Source organism: Anopheles nili, chromosome X, assembly GCF_943737925.1.
Source record: "Anopheles nili chromosome X, idAnoNiliSN_F5_01, whole genome shotgun sequence".
NCBI classification, from domain to species: Eukaryota; Metazoa; Arthropoda; class Insecta; order Diptera; family Culicidae; genus Anopheles; species Anopheles nili.
The window spans coordinates 11,010,482-11,028,552 of NC_071293.1; the positions used below are offsets into that span (position 1 = coordinate 11,010,482).

General features: G+C 47.5%; 2 protein-coding genes across 2 annotated transcripts; one reads left to right on the top strand and one right to left on the bottom strand.

The window, feature by feature from the left end:
* Positions 1-2,145: 2,145 nt before the first annotated feature.
* Positions 2,146-5,401, top strand: LOC128729333 (protein-tyrosine sulfotransferase). Its single transcript, XM_053823006.1, has 5 exons — positions 2,146-2,298; positions 2,377-2,498; positions 2,561-3,118; positions 3,211-3,409; positions 3,478-5,401. Exons 1-5 carry the CDS (start codon positions 2,146-2,148, stop codon positions 3,616-3,618), a joined length of 1,173 nt encoding a protein of 390 aa, XP_053678981.1. The 3' UTR covers positions 3,619-5,401.
* Positions 5,402-5,494: 93 nt separating this feature from the next.
* On the bottom strand, positions 5,495-13,743 carry LOC128729332 (alanine aminotransferase 1). The gene is made up of 4 exons (XM_053823005.1): positions 13,140-13,743; positions 12,870-12,959; positions 7,884-8,970; positions 5,495-7,795 (listed from the first exon to the last, which is right to left on the bottom strand). Exons 1-4 carry the CDS (start codon positions 13,455-13,457, stop codon positions 7,647-7,649), a joined length of 1,644 nt encoding a protein of 547 aa, XP_053678980.1. The 5' UTR covers positions 13,458-13,743; the 3' UTR covers positions 5,495-7,646.
* Positions 13,744-18,071: the final 4,328 nt, after the last annotated feature.

Here is an 18,071-nt window from a genome sequence, read left to right on the forward strand (position 1 = left end):
ATAAGCAGGACCTCAACGTGTTTAAAATGCAATCAAGTGCCACATTTTCCTCGCTTTAAACGGCTTGACCGGAACCGATAGAGTGCAAATGACCGAAAACACAACGTTTTGTACCGCCCCTGGGAGACGGGGGTGAAATTATCGTAATTTTATTGACGCACGTCGCGTTGATGGTACACCTAATCCGCCTCGTGCTGGCCGCCAATCTTCCGACCAACACTGTACACGAAGCGTAGGCGGCGGAAGAACAGCGCCAACGAGCGCAAAATTGAGTTGCAAAGTGTGTATGTTTGAGAAATTATTTTCGACTTTCCACGGGGCGGATGGTTCGAGCGGGGATTCGGTAATTTCCTGCCACCCTATGCTGGTTTTTGGGGGTTGGATGGGTGTGTGAAATAATAGCATTACTCACCCCTCGTGTAAAAGGGGGCGCGCGTTTAATGTCGCACGCACGAGCGGAGTTGCGCGAGTTTTTGCGTGCTCTCGATGCCACAGTTTGCACAGGTCGTTGAGGAGCCAGCTTGTAGCCCAAGAAGCCGAACACCTACTCCTCCAGTTGACGTGTATCGGATCACGGATTTTATTAACTTTTTTTTTGTTTGGCGTTGCTGTTTCGAGTTTGTTGCCGCTTCCAATCGCGATAAGCCGTACGTGCGATATTCCACGCTCGCATGACGAATTGATGGAGGATATTTATCTTAAAAGGTTTGTGTGTTTGTGTGCCTAGGCGTGTTGGTGGCTGCGAACCGATAAGGATACGCTCGTACTCAGCAAAATAACGCCGACAAACGACGTCAGCGGCAATCAGCTAACAACGGTAGCGTTGTTTCTCCCACGCTTCAGCTGTTGCGTTCGGTGGAAATGAAATTATACGCCACGGAATGAGGGAACTAATCGAATTCTGATCAAACACGTCCGCGGTGCTGGATGCTGCGCTAGAAAACTTCCCTTCGCGGGAGGCGCGATAATTCGCTGAAGGCGCTGGAAAATGAAGTCACATTCCAAAATGAACGTTCGTGCCAAACGCCATCTAATCAACCGCTCGTTCGTTTGCTTTCCACGCTGGTTTGTTTCGTTTTAGAGGACGACTAGAACAACCGGAAGCCCTTCTGCGGAAGTCCACTGGCCACGCGGGTCTTGGGTTGCATAATTTAACGCCATTTGGTCGCCACGTCACGACGTCAACCACCTCACGAAACATGGTGTCGGTGACGAGTTGATGCCGAACCGTGCCAGAAGTCGGACAGACCATGCCGCAGCCAGGTGCTAACCAGCTCTAACGGTGCGTTCCAGTTTCTTCCCGCTCCCGGACCAACCCCAGAATTCGCCACCTCGACAACTCGACACCCTTTTTGCTAGTGATCAACCGATGGTGAAGTACCCCGGGGGACGGATTGGGCGTTAGTTTTAATCGTGAGAATCGCGCGTTTGGGCGCGTCTGAAGCTGCCAGGGTTCACGTTGGCTGTGTACGGGTACGGGTTGCTAGCGGTTTTAGGTGTCCTGATCGCAACAAGAGGCAGGATCTTGCGTGTAGAAGAACCGAACCGAAGAGATGGGAACGGTGCCCGACCCCGGGGGCCGACGAGACGACACGTGTTGTTAGAGAGGCGAATCACCTCCCCCCGACATTTCGGGAACCTGTTTCTGTCTATCCTTCCTGTGTGCTGACTTCGCATCCTTTAACCCACCGAGTTGCCCACACGAAAGATAAGAAGAACGCACTTTAAAGCATCCATTTCCGACGAGAGCGAGAAGTTCGTGGCAAAGCAGTACATATCGCTAGATAGCTCTCCTTCAACGATCCAGTGATGCAGTAGCTCTCTGGAAGAACCATTACAGTGCCAAGAATAGGTACTACATGAGCTCGGTAAGTTCTGCCGCGTTACACATACTGACTTCTGCTCGTTTTTTTACAGGCATCGATCACGATCATTACGACATCGAGAACACTTCGAGAATCGAGAATTGGGTCATTCTAGCAGAGGCCCGTTACCGAAAATAATCACTAGCTGATAAGCAAACGTAATATAGCGCACACGTACGTGAACCTCCCCGGTTTCGGCGTACTGCTGCTCCGTCGGTCTCAATCGTGCGAGAACCACAGCCAGAGCCGGTTCTTCTCCGAGGTGACGTTCCGTTCGACGATGCGGCTGATGCTGCGCAATCGGAAGCTGCTGATTGCGGCCGGTGTCACGCTGACCGTGCTGATTCTGCTCTGGAAGTGGAACGACGTCCAGGCGGTGTGCTGGGGCAACAATGGCGGCTCCGGAGCGGGTCAGATGGTGCGGGATGATCAGGTACGAGTGCGTGGAACCTGGAGTGTGTGTGTTCGTTCTGTGGACTAACGTCTCTCGTCGTGTCGTACTTTTTCGTAGACGCTTCCTGGTGGATCCAGCTATCGGTACCATCGGAATATGCCGCTGATCTTCATCGGAGGTGTACCACGATCAGGAACGACGCTGATGCGTGCCATGCTCGATGCTCACCCTGAAGTGCGGTAAGTCCACGAGAGTGTCCTCCACGAATTCCAGAGTTACTGATGACGTGCTCTACTTGCAGATGTGGACAGGAGACGCGCGTGATACCTCGCATCCTACAGCTGCGATCACACTGGATGAAATCGGAGAAGGAATCCGTCCGGTTGGTTGAGGCCGGCATCACGAAGGAGGTGTTGAATGGGGCGATCGCACAGTTCTGTCTTGAGATCATCGCAAAACACGGCGATCCGGCGCCAAGGCTCTGCAACAAGGACCCACTCACGCTGAAGATGGGCTCATACGTGATTGAGCTGTTTCCGGAGGCTAAGTTCCTGTTTATGGTGCGAGATGGCCGGGCGACGGTGCACTCGATCATCTCGCGGAAAGTCACCATCACCGGGTTCGATCTGACCAGCTACCGGCAGTGTTTGACGAAGTGGAATCAGGCGATTCAGACGATGCACGAGCAGTGTAAGGAGATCGGTTCTGATCGGTGCATGATGGTGTACTATGAGCAGCTGGTGCTACACCCGGAGGAGTGGATGCGCAAGATACTGCATTTCCTGAACATACCGTGGAACGACTCGGTGTTGCACCACGAGGAGTTCATCAACAAGGAGAACGGAGTAGCGCTCTCGAAGTAAGAATTGACGGAAGGTGTTCGTAGATCGCCGCTCGTAGCTGCATCCTGAAGAGTTGTTGGTAATCTGCGATTGTTTGTATTTCCCGTAGGGTGGAACGATCCTCAGATCAGGTGATAAAACCAGTCAACCTTGAGGCACTCTCGAAGTGGGTGGGTAAGATACCGAGTGATGTGGTGCGAGATATGGCAGACATTGCCCCAATGTTGTCGGTGCTTGGCTACGATCCGTACGCCAACCCACCGGACTATGGAAAACCCGACACGTACGTGCAGGAGAACACCTACAAGGTAAGTCTGTTGCTACATTGATGCTCCCATTCGCTTCTCATCAACCCAACGTCTGCTTCTCTGCTCAGGTTCGATCCAACTCCCTCATGTGGGAACACCGGGCGAAGGAGCTGCTCAATCGGGAGGGCTTTGCCGATAATCTCCCACCCAAGGCGAAGGACACCGATGAGGACGATTACGGTGTGGGTAGTCGGGATCGGAAAACGTGATAATCTGACTCCGTGAGAAAAGGAGCGTGCTCTTAAGAATCACCTCATTCGTTTTGTCGTGGAACCGTCGTAGCATTTCCTGGGCTTGGACAACGAGGCCGCAAGGATACGGATTGGACACGGCTGACGCAAGGGACTTACTTTTACTTTTAAGCAAATGAGCACCGAAAACTTACCGCTGTGTTGTGCACCGGTTTTCGGGTGGAGTGTCCGGGAACCTGGCGGGCTAAGACTGCGACTAGTTCGGATATTCTACAGCCCGATAGAGCATCTACACCCTCCCCCGTAAAGCTGGCCACACAGAGAATCTAGGGCTGAAAGGGGATAGAATGTGTTTGCCAGTGAGCCAGAAGGGACTGAAGATTTGATAGGGTTTTTTTTATTTTCATAAGTTAAACAAAATATTAGACCATTTGGAGCTGAAACAGATTCGCTTAAAGTTCGCCAACAGGGCGAGCGATTGTAGCCGAAACATGGGCTTCTGTTTTAGTTTACCTAGGCTGGTTGAGAACGCTTCATATTCGCCAGTTCAAAGAGAGCTTGAAGGTTCAGCGTGACGTGCAATCGGAGCGGAAATGGGAGTCGCATATTTTGCTCTTAAAATCGTAACTGAAACACTTTTCCACCACAACATAGTCAAAAGTATCCCACGTAGTAGGGCTAATGCAAACAATTAGGACAACTAGCGTAATTGTAGCCGCAGGTCAGCTGGTGGTAGCGTAATTATAACCGTATTCGTGACGGCAACCATGGACCGAAAACTAACAGCAAATAAGCAGCGCACATATGATAATTTTAGTAAGATAAATAGTCAAAACAGTAGCAAACATTGCAGTAATGCTAGGCAAAGTAGTTTTTAGTCGTCGCTGCTGCCAGTCGCTATTTTATTCTCGTCCTTAGAGCAGTCAATCTAGGAGCATGTGAGTGAGCGTGAGTAAATGCGAGAGAGCGAAACTTAGTGTGCGAAAGTGAGAGAGCGAGTGAGAGATTGATTGTCGGCACGGTGTTTTATAAATCAGCATGCTAAGAGGAGAAAAACGCATCTTCCCACCCTTATCCATGTGAGGCTAGTTAGATAGGGCATGCCCACGCAACAAGAAGCCATCGCTGCATATGAACAATTAATCCCCGAATCCCAAAAAAACGCAATATGCAACCGTACAACGCAAAACAATAACTATATATAAACGATACGCACACTCATATACACTATCCTTAAGTAACTTTTTACGTAATATGTGTACAAGTGCGTGTAAAAAATCAGTAGACATTTACAAGCGAGCTCCAACAGGAAAAAGGGCACGTCCTTGATGTGCCGGTGATAGGTATATACAAAAAAATCAAACCCGAAAATGACAAGCGCATGAGAGAGGAGTTTCGTGATTGGAAGAAGTCCTTTAGAAGTGTGAAAAAGTATGGGAATATGTTTGCGGGCGCTGGAGCTGCCACACGAGCCTGCGTCGCGGGTCGAATCCTTGTACATTAACGTGTGTAAAATATGTTTTTTCTTTTTAACTTTTATGCGGTACACCCACGCTTTTACGATGTGCTGCCCCCATCTTGTGTTTGCTTCGGTGGTCCGGGAGTGGCAAAGGGCCACGTGCTAATTTCCCGTGAAGGGCGAGAAGGCAATCTAGGTGCATCCGATCCAGCAAAACGGATCGCAACAAAATAGGGTCGCGAGCCGTTTAATTTAGCCGACGTCTAATAATACTACATGTACAGCGTTACAGGAGCGAGAGGAGCGAAGGTGTATATGATGAAATAAACCATATGAATGTTATTATTACACAGGGTGGAGTGTACTTACGGAACAGTAATAATGGAAAGAAGCGCTTCGTTTCTTTCTTTGGGTAAATGAAGCAGAACTGTTGAGTGAGGTGCGGTTCTTTATATTGTTGTATTCGGCAATGTATTGCTGCATAAACGGTAGACGTTAATATCGATCGAGGGCCTAAATCAAACCGATCGGTTGTAACATTTCCATGATGTGATGTGCGATGGTTCTCACCCACCTGCTGGAACGTGTTTTTGCAAGAGGAATAGCATCCCCACATGAGCGATTATTTCCCTCCAGAAGGTGGGAAGAGATTCCTGGAGAGATCCTCTTTTGGCACACCTTTTTGCTGCGTCGTTTTGTGATGTGAATATACACGCGCCATGAGCAATGTAATTGCGTACGAAGACTATGTTCTGATTCTGATGAGCGAAGGATGTTTTGTTCTTATGGAACTTCAGAGTGGCTTATCGATTTACGCGAGCCGATATCGTTACTATAAACCGGCAGTAATTCGCTGAGCTCGTGCGAGTCCGCAAGGATGTTTCGTTTTTCATGATAAGACGTGAATTTTTATCAAACTGAACGCTAATGTCGAGCGAGAGAATCAAAAACGCGATAAGGAATGACATGGTGCACGATTCGCGTGATTATCGGAACTTCTACGTAGGGCTTGAGTGCAAAAAAAACTGCTTTCCTCTTTACGAAAGAAACCAGAAGGTCTCCTTCGATCTCTTTTCGCCTTCTTCGACCTGCCACTACCGAACATTAGACTATATTTCGATAAAATATGCGTTCTCGTTTTGCTCCTGCGTCGCTTCGAGGGAAAAATTATTGTCTCAGAATTATTGGCTGCCAATTTGGTTGTCGTGGTTCTCCTGTTTCCGTCATCTTCAACAAGCTAATTTATGTGTTCTACCACAACGCCTGGGGATACCATCGAGGGGGGTTTCATGCTTCGCTAGTACTCGCCTCTCTCCTAAACATCCTTTTTCTGAACCATCTTACCACACATAGCACAAACCGGACAACAATATCAACGAACAAAAACACTACATTCGCCTTTCTTGTCCTTTTCTCTCTCAATCACTCGCAGCAAATACGAATTCGAATCTTAGCCGAAAGGAAGAGGCAAGCGATTGACCACCGTCCGATGGGATGCAATTTTTTTACTTTTTACCGATTAATTGCCGTCAATGTATAAGCTAATGCCGATTTTTCACGGTTTAATTATTTATATAAGGATTCCGTTTTTTATATGCTTTTCCGAATAAGGGATTTCCGCTTTGCTGCCTTTCCGATTACCAATAATCATCACAATACGTGCGTTTTTGTTTTGTTTAATATTTGCCCCATTTAGTTTGGCAACGGCGTCGCCCGTGGCTAGAGGAGAATAAACTCAACTAAACTAACAATGCTGTTTTAAAATACCTATTTGGAGGCTACTTCCTCAAAAGTGTACCGTTTGCAAAAAGTCGAGTGATGTATTTAAAAGCGAACTAAAGTTATCTATGCTTAGCATTTTTTTTTTTGAGGAGAAGCTGTGCTTTCTCTGTGACGTTGGATTCCCAGTATATCAACTATTACGAGCTGAAATCAAACCACATCAGTGCGCAAAACGAAAGGTGGTGCAATGCTTACTGTAATTTATAAATAATTATCATAAACACGCACACGCTAAACCAACAGCCGGACTTGAAGCCGCGGAAAAGGGACGTTCCTCTCGAAAAGCAGCAACAGCAGCGTCCCATTCGGATACGATCCTGATTAACAACAACGAGTAAACATTAATAGCAATTGCGAAGAACATGCCGTAGCTTATTTTGTGTGCCTTTCTCTCGTTCTCACCTATCTACCTACTTCCATCCAACAGAGCGCCAGACACGCCTGCCTGCCTGCTAATTTCATTTTGCCAAAGGCTTTCACACTCATGCCGAGATATACTGCAATTTGATTGCTTTGAAATAGTAGAGTTTTTGCTATGAATACACGAAACGAAAAGAAAACAAAGAAATCTGGCTCGCCATTCGATGAGGATATCTCTCCTGCAACCGTTCTTGCCATTCATCATGAACATCAACCAGCGCGATATGTGATACGGTCTCCTCTTCGTTCGTCTGGTACGCGAGGCGTATGTGCTAGTCTAACAACGGGGGGTTTTGCGATCTAAATGTATGCCGCTGCTCCATGACTCCTTAGCTCCTCTGCTGCATCCACTCCAGATCTGTTGCTGCCATCACGCGGTCGCTTTTTACTTGTACTTCAGCAAGAACTTCTCGTGGAAGGACTTGAACAGACCGAGCATCTCCTTCAGCTTCTCCGGCTGGGGCAGGATCGTGGTGCGGAAGTGATACGTGCCAGGGCGTTGTCCGAAGCCGGAACCGGGCACAATGCAGATACCTGTTGGGGAGAGGAGGATCGAAAGCAGATGTTAATAACCCTGCACTCCCTGCCGATTGGATGCATGCCTTCATCCTGCAGGACTTACCGGTTTCTTCGAGCAGCTGGAATGCGTAGAATGTGTCGGCCGGTTTGCCCTCCTTCTTGGCCGCCTCGAGCGCCTTCGCGGGCAGCCGAATTTGTGGGAAAGCGTACATAGCACCCTGTACCGGGTTACACGAGAAACCCTCGATCGAGTTGAACGTGCGTGCGACCAGCTCAGCTCGTTCACGCAGCGAATCCAACACATCCTGTTTCTCCTTTGCGAACAGCTCATACGACGGTTCGCCCTTGCGCGGTGGGTTAACGACGCAATCGAGCACGGCCTGGCCAGCCGTTGTCGGGCATAGTTGAGCTGAAATGCACTTCAGTAGCATCAGGCGCACCTCGGGGCAAAGGTTGACGATCTCGGCGTATCCACCACGGATGCCACATTCGCCCATGTATCCCTTCGAGCAGGACATGAAGCTGCACAGCTCCATCTTGTTATACGGTTCGCCCATCTCCATCATCACCTTCTTGAACGAGTGGAACTTTGAGCCCGCCTCGTACACGTTGTCCTGATACACCTCGTCAGCGAACAGGACCAGCCGTTCGCGTTGCGCAAACTTGATAATGTCCACGATGTTCTCGCGGGACAGCACCTGGCCGGTCGGGTTGCCAGGGTTGATGACTACCAAGATGCGAGGAGCCGACACCTTGCGGGCTTCAGCCAGTGACCGTTCGAGCTCTTTGATGTCCAGACCCCACTTGTTCGCTTCATCCAGATAGTAGCCAATCTGCTCCATATCGAACTCAGCGATCGTGGCCGAGTACAGTGGGTACTGCGGGATCGGGATCATCACACCTGGCTTCTTGCCGTCGATCGGACAGCGAAGCAGTGCCATCAAAACCTTGATACCACCGGACGCTCCCGCAGATAGGATGATGTTCTGCCAGTCAGCAGGGATGCCACCATCACGGCGCTCGATGTATTCTGCCGCGTGTCGCCGGATCACCTCAATACCGGCGGAATCGGAGTACGAACCGACCGAGCCACCCTTGCAGCCATCCAGGATGTCACGGGCTCGCTGCTTCACATCCTCTGGGATGCTTGGATCTTTGAAAAGCGGCGGATAGGACACAAGACCGAGTACCTGTTGAAGAGCGAGACCAATTGCTTATCAAATGATACACAATACTACGTTGACATGTCGCGCAGAGGCAACAGAGCAATAATTCTTCACAAAGGTATCTGTAGAAGAGTGGTTAATCTATTTTCTATGATTAAATATTTAACTACAGCCTCACCACGACTTTATCGCAAAATCTCCCTCAGTATTGCCAGAACAGGCATCGTTCAAATGGAACTTTTCGACTGAGAAATCACCTCAGACATCACGGATTGATAACGCCGGTGCCTCGCAGAACATTTGCGATACGCTTCCTCAGCTTATCTGTCATTATTTAATTTAGTACCAGCCGCGACTAGGCGCCAAAGCGAGAATGAAATGTGCAAGTGTGTTTGTTAATGACATTGCCTGACATTGTTAGCAGCAGATGATTTCTACTATCTTGAATAGATGAGTTAGATGGTTCAGACAGACATCTAGCGTATTGTCTCTGGGTGATGGAATGACCGGTAGGGTATATGTGTTTGTGTTATCTAATCGTGTAACGTACATTTGCGAGAGTTTGCTTTTATCTAGTTTCGATCTTGTGATTGTTAGAAAAATGTGACAACCCAACGTTCGAACATGTGTGTCGGGTTTTCACATGTGTACTAACGTTTGTTCTCTTTGTCAGATCATGCTGTTTTCTTTGATCTACAATAGATGCCGTTTGTCTAGTTAAATCTTAGCTCACCCTCCTTCTCCACCCGCGTTTCGCAACTACATGTGTTCGATAGGGAACTGAGTCACCTCCACGCTAGTCAACAACCGTGGAGGACAAGGCCATCTACCAACCGGTGATAAAAGATCTTACAAACCCTACCGCATGAAAGAAATGGCGGAAATGCTCGATGGGGTGGGTTTTTATTTCCGTCGTGTATATTTCACGGTCCCTTGCTCCCTCCACGCGATCGTCTGCGACTTCTCTTATGTGTGCCCTCTGTATCAGCACTAGCAAAGTCGCCGGAATGTGGATTGTTTGCACAGCTTTTCTGTTCTGTTTCGCTGCGAATATTTCATTTCGTTCTTTACTCATCTTGTTCGGAGCTGCCGAGTGCGCAGATGTCTTCGCGCATCATCAGCCCTATCTTTTCTGCTTCTGCTCTGTTTGATCGGCCAGGAAACTCGACCATAAACCGCGGTGAGGGACATTTAAAATAACGACCTACTGAGCCGATCGGCTCAGATGATCAGCGTGGAAAACAAGGCGGGTTTTAAAAAAACGTGCCAAAAAGCCACACCAATACACGCACCCAAAAGCGCGTGCGGGTGACAAAGGCTGGTTAAAAGGCGATACGAAATACAGCAACCGTAAAATAACCTCCCAGAGCAGGTCGCCCAAATATCGCAGAAAATTTCGCCCAGCAACATCCACACAAGGCAGAGGGCCCTTGTTTGAGCAAATGAGCGAATGTTGACCGATTGTTTTAACGCCAGCACGGTAATATGGCGGCATCGATTATTGTGCCGCCCCCGGACCCGGGGGGTTGAGCGTCAGTATTGGTGGCGGTGCTACTAATTGGCGATGGTGTGCGGGTTGTACGAATGAGTAGCTGACCGAGAGGTAAACTACACCAAACACCCAATGTAACTCTGCGTGCGCTCGATGACGATATGAGCACGTTATTGGGTGCGAAACTGCGGACAACCGAGAGGCATGCGCTACGGGATGTTGCAGAAAATGCGCGAATAACAGCAGATGATTGTATGGCATTCTTTCACCAGACTTCCGTGCTGTTTTCGTGCACTGAACAGTTGGCAACGGGAAGTGCTTGCTGATGTTGGAGCACAAAGAATGAAGTTGTAGATCTCAACATTTGTAAGTGCAAAAAGGCAAAGAGAGTTGAACATCCAGAGTTTGGGCCGTAATTTATCGCATGTGCAATCCAAATAAAAGGCTTATTGTACCACAAATCGGTCTGAACATCAACTCCAACACAACTCCATGACCTAACTACATATATTAAAAAGGGTTCAAATGTTTCTCGCTCATAAAATCGAGCGCCATAAGCCTATCTCATCAGCAGCAGAGACGATCCCATCTCTTTGCTGATACGGATTAAGTAGAGAACGATAAGTGCTATGGTTTGCACGTACAGCCTGAGGTATGGTCTACTTTATGACCCTAGCAAGTCTCATTTCCAACGTCGTTTGAAAGCCAAACGGTGTAAAGGTCCTTTCCATATTGGGGTTAAAGCGTTTTATCACGTCTTCTACCTTGACTGAGAACTTTCCGTGCTCAGGTATTTCGCTAGATTGCTTTATCGCGTGAAAAGAAACAAATCTTGTGGTATGATAGGCTATCCAGCAATGTCGCATGGTTCACAAGAGTGGAAAATCCCTTCCATGAGCCAAAAAAAACCAGAACTCGAGCCACGAGCTTTTCCGTTCCCATTGCAATCGGATACCCTGTCCAGCTAATCAATCTCAATTAACTGTTGAAGCGAGTTGCGTCAAACATCGCTAAACTTGACACACGCCAAAGGGCCACTAATAAGCGTGCCAATGAGCGCACAACCAAACGGAACCGTTGCCAGGCGAGGGTTTACTTCAGCATCAGCTGATGCTAGCCGGGAAGTCTCTGCGTTTGAGTCACACCCCGACCGATTGGCTCAGGAAGAAGAGAAAACATGGGGGTGGAAAATGGCGCGTGGTTTGACATTGGTGAGCCCTTCGCAAGGAGTGGATGAAAATTAGGCGCATCGGCTGATGTTTGTCCCGGGAGTTGATCGAGCGATGTCCAAAAGGTTAACACGTATTTGGAGCGGGCTGCATAAACAACCCCACTCCATGCGGAACCATGTGTTTGCGTTGCCAATAATTCCACCCGGCGATCAATCGGCCGAAATCGAAAACGAGCGGTTGGTGCTCAATTGGACCAATTTCGCCAATTTGCGAAGAATGGGCGATTTTTCGAGGCGAACTGATGGGTGATACGTATATGGTTAAAATTTATCACCAATCACCAGCGGTTGGTGTATCAAACCCATCAAGAAAGAACCCATTTTTTTGAGCTGATAATAATTCCAGGCAACGAAAAAAAAACCAATTCCAGTTTTGAGAGTTGCCAGTATTAGCTCTCGAGCAAGAACCACAACACGTTTGATATGCAAATTTAAAGTGAAACGCCATTCCCGGCAACACCGACCGTTTAGGGGCATAACTGAGTGGAGCAAAACTGGAGTCCCCACATAAACTGTACAACCGTCAAACTTCCCCAAATTAAAAACCGGTTCTACTGAGCCTGGAGTGGTTTCAGGGTCATATTTATAGCACTGCGAAATCTTTTTCTCGTCTTTAGCGACATATTTTAGGCGTTTTCAGACTTTACAATAGTCACCCACACCGAATTGTTTACGTTTCATTTGGTCGACGTGCAATTGAGTAAAAGAAAAAAAACCTTTTTCTCCTCTTTTAGAGATAAATGAAGAGAGGCAAAAGTGCGCAAGAGAGCGCCAACTGCCGCTTACCGGAAGCTAACTCAGAGGCCGAGCCCTTCCGCGAGGTGGGCTGCCTTATATAACGCGCCCTTTTAGCGTAACAACACACAAACCGGTACCATGGTGTGCCGGAAGAGGAGTCGACAGTGCAGTGGAGAAAAAAAATGCTTTATAGGAGCTGTTTCTGGAAGCGAGTATGTAACGGTGAGACATACTTAAACGCTTCCGTAATCTGCATTCGTATGCATGCGCCTTCCATATCGCAACTTCAATAGCAACCATTGACAGGGCGAATACCAGACGTTGCGAGTGTAGGTAGAGGAGATAAGGACGCCTCAGGCCGTGCTTCATATCTGCCTCCCTGCATCTACCCACCTAGTAAACCCTCCAGAACACCTACCCCAAGGGTTCTAGGTCGAATTCTAAACGCACAAACACACTCACCTGTCGAATGAAGGTAATCGGCGGTTGGCCCATCGCGTGACAGTCCCCAATGTTGGCGCGGATCACCTCCTTGAACGGTTTATCCGCTCCCTATTCGGTTTGGTCAGTTCGAAGTTCGCATGTCCGAAGGGTCAAACAAGGGAACCACCAAGAACCGCATTGCACGCATGAGAGAAAGAGAGAGAGAAGAAGAAAAAAAGGCAAAGGCGTATGAATGATTTGCGCAATAAAGTGACATTTCACCACCGCGCCAAAAGGATGCAAAATCACCTGCTCCAGCTCCTTCTCGATGACACCGGCACGGATGACGAGCGGTCCACGGACGGCATACTCCATCGTTTTGATTGCCGGGTTGATGTTGTCAATCGAGACGCACCGGTGCTGCTGCTGAACGCACGCCATCGTTCGAATCGTGCGGGACTGCTGCGGGTTGATCGGCGACACTGCTGGATGATGCGGTTGCTGGTGTTGCTGTGCTGCTGTGGCCGCTGGTCTGACGTTCCTGACACTGCCCGGCCGGAATAGGAGGCCCCGTGAGCTCGCGGTGGCACTCCGCTGACAGAGCGTTAGCATAAGACTGAGCGACATGTTGGCGTTTGGTTGGCGTGCGCTGGGTTCTCCTTTTCTAGCGAATGGGGCGTGCTGCTCCAACAGCAACAGCAACAACAACAACACGACGCAAAACGGGTGTCCTTCCCACCACCCGTACGGCGCGAACCGTCAACAAACTACCCAACCGTCAACGGTACGGTCTCACGCTGTCAGATTTCGCGCTCTCACGCTCCGTGCGTATTTCTCTCGCGTCTATCACGACTCTCACGTCGCTCACGCCTAGCGGCCACTCACGGGGATTATCAAACGGTTCTCGTAGACAACGTTAACGCTCTTCTCTCGCGTTATTACGCCAGCTGCCAGGGATGCGAGCGTGAGATGCCATTTTAGCGGCACAAATAGGAGAAGCAGTTCGTCGGGGGCAGATATTGGCCATCCACGCAAAACATCCCGGGGGTGGTTCAGGAAGCGTAGCGTCGAAAATTGAAATGAGAGCAAAATAGAGATGGATGTTAGTTGGATTAAAACAAGGTCTACGATCGTGCCAAAAACGCTACGACAGCTACCCAAACAAATATTTACATCGCCTTCCTTTCCCTGTAGAGTTGGAACTAAAAATACCATCAATATCAAGCAATAATTAATTCGCCTATAATCTACACTCGTGAAAACTGTACGCTTTACAACAAAATCTCCAATAGAGGATTTTTAATCAGACAAAAAAATGAAGCAAATCATCATTTTCTTCATATCAGAAGCAATAAACCCAGTTTCTTTTGATGTTTTATTTAAAGCAGCACATCGAAAGATTTTTATTGCATAATCGCGAATGAGAATGTAAGAAGAAATGATGCAAATAAAATTATTAAACCCATATGCCTCACATTGATTACCGCTTACGAGCATGGTAATAGCAGGATGAGCCATTTCACTGAATCACTATCAGCAAATAGCTCCCACTGGGGTTTTACTGCTTGATTAAATCACTCGCATGTGCGAAGGATGAAGAGCTTGCGAAGAGATAAGCGAACAAGCAGTACTTGCATTTTCTAAGCTATTGTACCTAAAATAGTATGTACAATCCGGAACCGGATCCGGCGACTGGAGGGAATTTCTAGTTCGCCAGTAACCGGGCATCTTGCCGCCGATCTTTCCAACAATGTCAAACGAAGGTGGCCGCTCGAAAACACACCCAAACGGTGATCCCGACTCTCGGCACGAGGAATAGTAAATTGGCGCGGCAATTTCGCTTATCGCTATCAGCTGATTAGCATCATTGCGCAGTGGAAGGTGCAATGTTCATCGCTGGATTCACGTCGTTATGCAAGGAAGCTTCGAGCTTCCGAGGGGCAGATTGACGTTGAAAGGACGGGTCCATTGCCAATGTCCTGGCAAATGTGTTGTTTGTTTGAAAACTATGCCAAGGGTGCGCCAATAGCCCTGTACCTTCCTCGCTAGTGGCACGCCTTGGGAAAGATTTCAAACCAATCTCGATTTGCGATAACGCAATCGTCCTCCTCAACCACTTGATAGTTGGAAAAGGACGGTGAATTTCGATTCCTTGTTCGTCGGCCTTGTCTGTTATCAGCGCGACACAAGATGTACGTACATTATTTCTTGTTGCGTGAATTCTCTAGTGCCTGGTCAGCGTGATAACAGCGCGTAACAACTGCCTCAATGTTGGGATGCTATAGCTAGCGTAATCGGGTATTTATCATGCTTGACGTTTACTTCACTTAGGTAAGCGAGATAACTTCCTTTAAGGGCAAACTCCGATGCTGGAGAGCTTTCAATTGCAAACTTCACAGATCACTACGTATCGGTTCAATAGCACATGTTGCCATAAAAAGAACTGACGTGACACACCCGATAGATATTGCGAGCTATAACTATCACATACGCATATTCCGGTTTTGTTAACCGGAAAACGATGTGCTAAACGATTTTCCAAGCTTACTACGGTACGTTGTGGTAAGAGAAGATGTAAATTGGAAGCGATCGTCCGAATTTCTGGTTCCTAATATTTGGGTACGCGTGCGTGAAAATTAGCAACCTTCAGTAGGCGGGGACGGGGCCTATTTGTCGGAAGACGTGTCCAAAAAATTCGCTCCTCTCTCCACCGTAGCACGATTCCTACCAAGCAGCAATTACGCATCAGCAGCATGGGTCTGCCTGGCGAAGACGGACAGAATAACGTTCCGTAATGCCCTTAAACAAGCTTCTAGCGGTGTCTTTGCGCTTCGTTTCGCGAATAATTGCCACGACCTACGCCCCATCTGTTCAGCGTCGTCAAATCGCGCGCAAGCTGATCGTTTTCATTTGGGGGCTATTTTTAAACCAACTCTCCCATGCTGGCCGTTCTCATGTGACATCTAGCAAGATGAATGAACCCTACTATGGCCTACTGCAGGCGAGACCACGAAACAGCGAAGGGATGCGTAGAAAATCGCCTACTTCGTACATGCGAGATATGCTGCCCGGCTCGCAAAAGGGTCGAATCGTGATGGCGGCAAAGTTGCACGTTACTCTACAAAGAACAAATGGAATTACGCGAGTCACAACAACGGTCAGTCGCCGGTGCTCGGGTGGTTATCTTGAAAAATAGATTATACACTTTGTTTCACGCTGTTCGAGGCATTTGCTACATAGTTTGCAACGGCATCTACGATCGAACCGAACCTTGGCCACGATTGGTTAGACAAGCTCATCGTCCGCTTCCGTCGAGGGAAAGTGCAGCGGAGTTGCCGATTGCAATTGCACCGGGAGCACTGCAGTGATGCGCTCGTATGCACTCACACACTCTCGTACGGAAAAGGAACGGAGGACGCATCGTTATGCAATGGTTCTAATAGGTGCCAGGGCCGTCAGGGATCGAATAATAATGCCGTACGTGTTTCGTTCCGGACGTCGGGCGGGAGCCAAGTTACCTTAATTTTGGCACAAAAGACGGTGCATTCATCTACAAAAAAAATGGTAAACAAGCTTAGAAAGGTGCCTAAAAATAATAGTTGAGTAGGTGGGCAGAATCGCGAGTTAGCGATCGCGTGCTAAAACCGTGCTAGGCATGCTAAACGGCTGACATGATCGATTCCGTGCTGTTGTCTTGCGTTGGAGATGAATCCTTCGGGGATATGCAAATTTGCTTCGTTCGCCAAGCGTTTTCCGCGTTTAAATACCGTTTCTGGAACATGCCTTAAGACCCATAATCACGTTTACTTGTACGGGAATACCGTGAACAATCTGACATCGATGTAATTTTAAATCTTTTACACTGCTTACAAGGAAATGTCACCACTAAATGTCCGTATTAGTAAACAAACCAAAAATCAAACCGATGTTTACACGAGTATAACGAAGATATATGGAGAGAAACACGGCAAACAAATGCCTCCGATATTGAAGTTGATTGTGGTTATCGTTACCAGGATAAGATCCATCACAAACCTGCTGTATTGCTGCGATTCGTCGATGGAATAGATTAGGCAGGTACAGTTGAGGAGCAAAGTAACCACTTGGCGCGAATGTCCGAGGCACTTCGGCTAATCTCACGAGTCAAAATTCGACTGAGGCAACGCTACCGCAAATCGGGGATGCTAATGAAATTTACTCGCGAAAAGTTCAGCACAGAGAATTCGAGGTGTGTACACCGGGCAGGCGTATGCTGCTCTCTCATGCTGTTGGCTTATTTGCGAGCGAAAGAGAGCGAGAACGGTTTGTTTACGGTTTTATAGGCGATCTGTTTGACGTTCATTATGCCATGTTTCCAAGGTACGTCACAAAATTCATCCAGGACTGGAAAAACATGCTTTTTGGTGACATTGCATCGGTTATGTATTTTTGTGTTCTGACAAACAGCGCATATCACACTCAGAATGAAATAAAATCAATGCCAGATGCAATTTTACGGCTTTACCTTATTAAAAACATGTTTGACATAAATTTGAATAAAATGAACGACTCATTTTTATGAGAACTGTTTGTGATGAACGACCATCATGAATGCATGAGCGCTCAGGGGTGCTCAACAGCCCAAAGGCAATTAGACAAAAGAACAACGCTACGATCAATTCATAAAAAAATAATGAAATTATATTCTACTGAAATAAAATTAAATGCAGTATAAAATGTAATCTGGAATTAAAAATTTTTACGTCACCAAAAACATTAAAGCTATTATGGAATCTCATAATTATTGGATAGCACGTGAATCTTTGGAATTCCATAAATACTTGGATCAGCCACATGACGCACTGATGTTAGCTGCATTTTTTTAACAATCGGTTGTTGTTTAACTAGGAATATTGATATTGCTTACAACATTGTCACGATTTTACAAGCGACATAAATTACAGCCATATTAAGTCAAAAATTAGCTGCTTCGCGTTTGACAGATGACCAAATTCAAAAATGTATCACGGAATGTTCATTTCTTGAGAGAGAGCCTCTCATCTTTACAGCACTTTCAACATGAGATCTAAAAAACACGCACACAATTCGCTTTTTTCAGGCGTTGTCAATCAAAGGCGTGTAAAGAAGTGTAGTTACAAAACTTTACGAGTGTAGTTGTGTTGAAGTGAACACTCTAGGAATGATGGTGAACCCACTTAATGTATATGATTTCAATGATGTTTGCTCAAATTTTCGTCATTT